This window comes from Amblyomma americanum, chromosome 8, assembly GCF_052857255.1.
Source record: "Amblyomma americanum isolate KBUSLIRL-KWMA chromosome 8, ASM5285725v1, whole genome shotgun sequence".
Taxonomy (NCBI): domain Eukaryota; kingdom Metazoa; phylum Arthropoda; class Arachnida; order Ixodida; family Ixodidae; genus Amblyomma; species Amblyomma americanum.
In genome coordinates, this window is record NC_135504.1 from 16,402,744 (window position 1) to 16,410,255 (window position 7,512).

Sequence of the window (7,512 nt, forward strand, 5' to 3'; positions counted from 1 at the left end):
TTTTATGTGCAAAGAACAAGAAAGCAGTGAAGGTTTTACTTCGGAAAAAAGCGACGAATTCCGGTTAAGAAAATGCGATTAGGAAGGCGATAAGAGAGATGTATGAAATTGCAGAAAGTACTTCTACATTATTTTAAGATCGCCGTGTCGGTGACCGCAGCTAGGTACGCACCAACATTTCAAGAGATTGTTCAAGGATTTGAAGTCGTAGACACGCTCCGAAAACGTTCTCATTATTAATCTGTGCAAGATGTTTTTCTGCTCAGTCGTTGAATCAATTCACAAACCCGTTTTGAGCTAGCCACTCAAACATAACATAAATATAATTCATTAGTGTTGCTTGAGAGCTTTTTCAATAACCGATAGTCTAGTACAGAAACGACGACTCACAAGACTAGCAAACTTTATTACCTAGAAAAAAAAAGAACGGTGGAAAACTTGTGCTTCTCAGCAACCACGTCTTGTGCAGGGCGCAACAGTATTAGTGCCCCTCGATCTTAGTCTAAAGCTATTGGGACCTGCTGCTGAATCGAGTCTCCCTTGTGGCCCGGCTTGAAGTGGGGTACGGGTGGTGGGTGGGGGTCGCGTTCCCCAGGTACCGCAGGTCGAAAGTCACGAATTGCAGGCGGATAGGAATCGTAACGGCGCCTTGGTGGTGAAAAAGGATCACGTTCCCCACGAAGTGGAGGCCTGAAGTCCCGAACACCAGGTGGATGTGCGTCGAAACGGGGCCTAGATGGCAGAGAAGGATCACGTTCACTGCGATCCGGGGGCCTGAAGTCACGAATTCCTGGTGGCTTGGGCCCGGAAGGTTGGTAACTGCGATCAGGGGGCCTGAAGTCACGAATGCCTGGTGGCTTGGGCCCAGAAGGTTGGTAAGGCCCAGACGGCGGATAAGGACGAGGCCTAGAAGATGGGCCCTGGGGAGGGTATGGCCGGGGACCAGGAGGTGGGTACGCAGGTCCGGGTGGAGGGTGCGGACTCGGTGGCTCTGAAAAGGGTGCGTTGTGGCATTCGCTAATGCAACGACCTTGCGGGTCCCTGTAGAAGCCGTCGGCACAGTAACAGCCAAAGTCGCAGGTTGAGAGGCAACCTTCAAACTTCTTTGGTGGACAGGTGTCCTCGCCGCAGCCTCGGCTCACGCATTGTTTCCAGACCTCGTTGTGTCCACATTTCTCCGGCTTTGGTGGTCGCCATGATCGATCTGTAAAATACGGACAAAAAAGGGGTAGGGTTTTAACGTAGTTAAGCCGAGCAGACGTGCGGAAGCAAGACACCTTGAGAGTGACAAGGTCACCCTCAAGATCACCCTCCAATTGGCTGTATCTGGCACGACGCTCCTCCGAACTTACCCGATCTTCCTCCCATTGGCTGCAGTTTGCGCGACCTTTCTCCGAACTAACCCGAGCTTACACGAGTTACTCCGAGGATTCACGCAAGATTTTTGGTTGGAACCATGTTATGTAGTGCTTTCGCACAAAAAATTAACCAGAGGTAAATGTTATTTCTTTACCGATTCGCTACAGATAAAGGCAGCAAAGCCTATTGAATTTCCGAATAGTCGAGCTCAGGTGCTTCAGTATCGATGGCAGATGCCGGGGCTATCAAAAATCCTATCCTTAGTTTTTATTATTATTTTAATAAACCACTACTACTAGATCTGGGAAGGATGGCAGACAAGATGACTCTGATCTCACAGCGGAGCTGCATTAAAGAATTTGCGCCCCCACCCCCAAACCAACATATAATGCGCAGAGCAACCAACAACAATAACGAAAACAGTGATAGTAGAGACATAGAAGCATACAGTGAATCTGTCATCTTCCATCTAAAATACCATACATGAAATAACTGTCATTCATCCCGGAGCACTATGTTTCTAGAGGTTCGCGTTTTTCTCTGCATATGCGTACATCTTCCAAGAATGTTGACTTCGCTAAACCGAGGGTGGCTTTCACAATTTCTGCAACGGAGAGCCAGTTGTGCTCTGTGAAATGAAATTCAAGGAATCATAGTGCTCTCTGAGCATTCTTGAAACTGGTTGTGACAGTCGAGCACGCCTTTCTAAAAGCCTATTACAACAGAGTGCATGGCAGTGATTTTATCAGTGGCCTATTGCTTTTCCTGTCAGAAGAAGACAGGGCAGCCAACAGCTCCGCTTCATGCATCTGTTAGCCTTGCTGGGCGCTACAACACTTCAATAAAGCACAGCTGTTTGTAGTCTAGAGTGGTCACGTGTGCCTTCCTTTCCAGTCCTTCGTCTTTCTGACCGCTTTTCTGCTTAAAGTACAGGATTTCCCTGTAAGCTAGTGGGCATGCTGCGAGGCCTTAGAACAGCTTGTTCGCTTTTCAAATTAGAATGATCACTGCGACTTGACGATCACTACTCGATCACTACGACATGACACCAAATAGCCGGACAGATATAGGAAGTCTGTATTTACATTTCAATTGCCAAGATTTTTTTCAAACGCATATATAGAAATGTCCACTGATACCACCAAACCCTAAACCTTACTGTGGCTCACTGGTTCTGGCGCTCGGCTGCTGACCCGATAGACGCGGGTTCGATCCTGGGGTCGATTTTCGATGGAGGCGAAATTATTGAGGCCCGTGTACTGTGCGGTGTCAGTGCATGTTAAAGAATCCCAGGTGGTGGAAATTTCCGGAGTCCTTCACTACGGCGTCTCTCACAGCCTGAGCCGCTTTGAGACATTAAACCACTATACAACAAAAAATCTAAACCTTTCTCAAAGTGCCTCAAAAATCTTTGCAGGCTTGACAAAGCAACCCTCCTGCCTTTACAAAAATTTCTTTGGGCAGTCTATAGACTGTCGATAGACTTTTTTCTATAAAGTTTATAGACTATATACAAACCCTAGTGAACAGTCTATAGGCAATACAAATCCTATAGAGAGTCTATAGACAATCTATAGATCTAAGGCCACACACGTTTAGTAGACTTTTGACTATAGATATGGTCTATAGACTATGGATAGACAAAAGGAAATGTCTCTAGGAAGGCAATAGAGTGCATAAGAAGTCTATACACTGTGCATAGGTCATTTCTGTAAGGGTGGTACTCATTTCTAACGAACGGCACTAACTAACGCTTTAACGCTATGAACAAAAATTACGCGCCTTACCTTTAGTCTGCGATGCCGAAGCCACTGCTGCAGACAACGCCAGCAGAAGCGCAGCTGTTACTAGAGGCCGCATTGTGCGGCAGCCGATCGGTGCTGAAGTCTTCGATCTTGCCTCGGGAAGGTAGAGCAAGGGCTTTTTTATGTACGCCTCAGCCTGCGACGCAATATTTCCTGACAGGCCGACATCACGAGTCTAGTGGGCGCAGCAGGATGCCATCATGCCCTTGCGTCACGAGACACTCGGATGTACCTTCGTAAACAGGAGATTGACAGACAGCGCAGCCAGCTCGGAAGTTGTTCGCGCGGCGCCGGAGGATGACGGTTAATCGAGGAAACCACTCGAAACACACTTCCAGGTAGCGGTAGCTCAGCAGCGCCTTTTCTCGTGTGTGCGTGAAAGTTGCATATGATTGAATCCAGTGTTTCCACGCCAATGTGGTGACTCATGTCGAACATTGGTTTCTTGAAGTTTTTTCAGCGCTACAAAGACGAGAACACAGGAGGAAAGAAGTACACAGGACGGGCGCTGTGCTTCTTTCTTTCTAATTGAAGCACATCTTGCGTCCGCTCTATCATGACAACGTGAAAAGCGTTCAAGAATATCAGTAAGAGTATGCTCAAACGAAGTAGCTTAAGTTGGCCCTCTATTATAAAGTAGCTTGAACGTACGGATACTACGTTACAGGCGATTTTACAAAGCATTAAAGTAGCAATAAATTGACGCCAAACATCGTTAATTAGCAGTCGTTCCTTCCTGTTAAAGAATCAAGCCGCCCAATTTGTTTTGTTGTCCAAGTTAACTGAGACCCACTGCGAGTCGGTTCTGTGCTGTACGGACCACACAATAACCAAACAGCGAATAAAGACGCCAAAACAGTGTTTATTGCCAACGTGCACATCGCCCCCGCCACGTGGGGCTGCATCCAGCTTCCTTCACAGTGTGATGTAGTGATTCACAGTGCTATGTAGTGCTTCACAGTGCTATGTAGTGCTTCACAGTGCTTCCTTCACACAAGCTCTGCGTAGTTAATTCGGGGACCACCAGGGCCCAGGGTAGGCATTTTGACCAGAGTAAGGGTAAGGAAGAGCATGAGGTGGGTGGGGCCTAGGCTTTGGGTTAGATCGTGGAAGCGTGCTTGCGAAGCTTGTGCTTTCCCTTTGACAGTCGGTGACGCAGAGGTGTAGGCGGTTTCGGTGGTATCTGTCGGCGCAGAAGCAGCCAGAGACGCAGTCTTCGACGCACCCGCTAACCCTTGCAGGGTTGCATGTGCTTTCAGAGCAGGTGCTGCTCACGCATGTCTTGTAGACCTCGTTGGGACCGCACTTCATTGGAGCTGGTAGGTACGCTGGCACTGCGTACATAAGCCCAAAAGAAAATAGTGCAGAGATTGTGTCACTTTAGCTTAGTCAGAGCCAACCACTTTTCAGCTTTGTGCGTACGCAACCATTATGAAAATAAAATCATTTTTCTACGAAGAAGGGTTTATGAACAAAATTTTTGTTGTCATATATTGAAGGATTTCTCTATAACAATCAACATTTTCGCGGAATTCAATTGAGACGTCTTGATATTAATTTGATATTAACGGTTTTGCTACCGTCAAGAACGTTCCCCATTGGGTTTATGTCGCCGTCTTGACTGCTCGATGCGAGTGATGGAAGCCCTTAGAAAAATTTTGCTGCGATGATAAGAATAAACCCTTACTTTCTATATTTTCAGAACAGTTGCTTACAATACTGCAATATTCAATTTTTTTTCCAAAAATGTTGTACATGTAAGGAGTTTCATGAGCGCGAGACAGCTGCACAACTTTTGCCAGCGTTGCTTACCGAAAGTTGCATGTAATCTTAGGTATTAGTCTCCTACGTAAGAAATGAAATTAAAGAGCCGAGTGCTTTGTGTGAAACAACATGGTGAATGCACATTGTAACCGCTTTTTTTCAGCAGTGAACTGATCCCTGCGAAGAATCACCAGCCTACACCACATTAATACACCCTAAGTTAGCATATGCAGCCGCCGTTTAGAGCCCACATCAACAGTACTTATAGGATTGAAGCCATTCAAAATCGCGCAGCCAGGGTTGTATGCTTCAGTTGGTTATGGTTCACTAACGTAACCGAACTAAATAACCGAGCTTGCTTACCCTTACTAAATTAGGGTGCGAAAATTACTCACTTTAGCCCTCTTTCCCCGACTCCACTATTCACTTCAGCCCGACACCTACGTGACAAAACACTCCTTCTCTTTAAAGGCCAACTCTGACTTTTTTTACTACCGCGTGACTTTACCTAAACTTTCATGGCACATTTTGTACAGTTTTATGGTATTTTTGTGCGAAGCTGAAAATTTTCGCTGGGAAAATTTTTCATTTTTAAACAGATTTACTGTGCTGGAAGTGTAAAAATTCAATCAGAAGAGTTTAAAAATGATTTTAGAAAAAACACAAGCTATTATCAAGATTCAGGTCTACAAAAAGCCTACTCTTGGGAACAATTGGGTCAGGTATCTTTGCCGTACCTTAAAGAATTATTTACAAGTGGTTCCTTTGCGAAAGTAAGTTGTTCAGAAATATATTTTCGAATGAGATCAACAAAAATGTATTTTTTGACTGAAACATTGTTGGCAGGATGTAAAACATTCTGTAAGTGCTGTAAATTTAAAAAAATATTTCTTGATGGAAAGGAACGAAAAATAATGCTAGCAAAGTTTGAGTTTTATATCAACCTGTCATCTACCCTTAAAACAATAAACAATTACGTAATGGGCTAAGAAAATAATTTGAACGAACGCTTAGATCTCGAAGTGAAAGTCAGGTGTTCAGGAAAACTAGTTTTCACTGCTATATGGTTTGGTTTGGTTTATGGGGGTTTAACGTGTCAGTGCGACTCAGCCTATGAGGGGCGCCGTAGTGAAAGACTCCGGAAGCTTTGATGAGCAGTGTGATAAGATCAATCAACGTCCTAAACAAAATTTGCTAATACATGAGGCATGTTCGCAGAGATGCTTAGTAAACAAAAACCTTGATTTCCGAAGACTCGAGTGCCCTGCTAATCTTTCAGCTCAAAATTAAACAGGCTGCTCGGTTCTTGAGGCCATACTTCTTGAAGCCATACTTCTTGAAGCTAGGCTTGAGCAATGAAAGAAAAATCGCCAAACTACACGCGAATCGTATTGCCCTCTCAATTTCTATAATTAGATTACATGCCGCCGTCATCAAAACTAAGATCACGATGTTATAACCTGATACATAGCTATGCTGCCACGGCGATTCAAGAAAACCAGTCATGCTGGCGTCCTTAAAAGCGAGAAGGAGTGAAAAAGGAGGTTACGCTACCTGGATTGCTTAGACCCGTCGCCGTTGATAACGATAGGGCAAGAAGCACCACAACCAATGTTGTTGTCGCCATTCTCGATTCGCCCGCTGGGCACACGGTCAGCTTCAAAGATGGCGCTTCAACTGGTCGCGCCAAGTGCTGGTTTTTTTTTCTTCTCTTACTACTCCAACCACGCGCAGGCGCCGATGAAGAAGAATGCAGCCGCTACACGCTGCGTGACATCCATGTAAATGCGGCGTCGAAGTTTTCGTCGGCGCAACATCGCAGTTGCCTCGGGCATTTCTCAAAGTACGCTTTCCTCAGCGCACCGGACGGGTTCTTGCTGCGCAGCACGGAAGGCTATAAAGGAGGGGGCATATCTCGTTGCCTTCCTGGTTACGTCCTTAAGTAGAGACAGCGTGTTGGACGTATTTACATCTGAGGAGGAATTGCTGGACTAAGTGAACGTCGATATATGAGCCGGTGTTTCTTGAAAAAGAAAATACAGGGAAAGGGAGATAGCTGCAAGTCTACGCTATTGTCTAGAGCAGTGTTCTAATTTTTAAGCTGTGCAAACTACCAAAACTTGACCAATAGCGCTGTCATTCTAGAAGGCCGGAAAGGACCGAAAGATATTTCATAGTTCTATGATCAGTTAAACATCAGCCTGACTACGCCCCCTGCAGGGCGAAGGCCTCTCCCATGTATCTGCAATTAACCCGGTCCTTTGACATCTGCGCCCACCCTATGCCCGCGAACTTCTTCATCTCGCCCGCCCACCTAACTTTCTGCCGCCCTCTACTACGCTTGTTTTCCCTCGCAACCTACTCCGTTACCCTTAAGGGCTAGTAAAACTGTCAACTCAGAAATGATGAATTAAGCGGCTAACGACCCTCGTGAATTTTGTTCAGCATCTTCCAAAAAGTAATACTCCTCAAAACACGTAATCTTGAGCAGGTTAAGCCTGAAGTGACCACCTTCAGGTCACGTCAGACAACTTTTGGCTTTCAATTCACTGCCGATATTCCATACTTCTGGTCTATGGTATAC

General features: G+C 45.6%; 2 protein-coding genes across 2 annotated transcripts; both read right to left on the minus strand.

Annotated features, from left to right (window-relative positions):
* Positions 1-386: 386 nt before the first annotated feature.
* Positions 387-3,307, minus strand: LOC144100982 (uncharacterized). The gene is made up of 2 exons (XM_077633942.1): positions 3,147-3,307; positions 387-1,204 (listed from the first exon to the last, which is right to left on the minus strand). Exons 1-2 carry the CDS (start codon positions 3,217-3,219, stop codon positions 498-500), a joined length of 780 nt encoding a protein of 259 aa, XP_077490068.1. The 5' UTR covers positions 3,220-3,307; the 3' UTR covers positions 387-497.
* Positions 3,308-4,018: 711 nt separating this feature from the next.
* On the minus strand, positions 4,019-6,788 carry LOC144100084 (uncharacterized). The gene is made up of 2 exons (XM_077633126.1): positions 6,483-6,788; positions 4,019-4,498 (listed from the first exon to the last, which is right to left on the minus strand). The coding sequence occupies exons 1-2, from the start codon at positions 6,553-6,555 to the stop codon at positions 4,173-4,175; spliced, it is 399 nt and encodes a 132-aa protein (XP_077489252.1). The 5' UTR covers positions 6,556-6,788; the 3' UTR covers positions 4,019-4,172.
* Positions 6,789-7,512: the final 724 nt, after the last annotated feature.

What these genes read in the sequence shown, in the direction of transcription:
- LOC144100084 (XM_077633126.1), bottom strand. Translation starts at nt 6,555, where the DNA reads ATGGCGACAACAACATTGGTTGTGGTGCTTCTTGCCCTATCGTTATCA. An exon ending in GACGGGTCTAAGCAATCCAG is followed by an intron (nt 4,499 to 6,482) that starts GTAGCGTAACCT and finishes TTATGTACGCAG; the next exon opens with TGCCAGCGTACCTACCAGCT.
- LOC144100982 (XM_077633942.1), bottom strand. Translation starts at nt 3,219, where the DNA reads ATGCGGCCTCTAGTAACAGCTGCGCTTCTGCTGGCGTTGTCTGCAGCA. An exon ending in TTCGGCATCGCAGACTAAAG is followed by an intron (nt 1,205 to 3,146) that starts GTAAGGCGCGTA and finishes CGTATTTTACAG; the next exon opens with ATCGATCATGGCGACCACCA.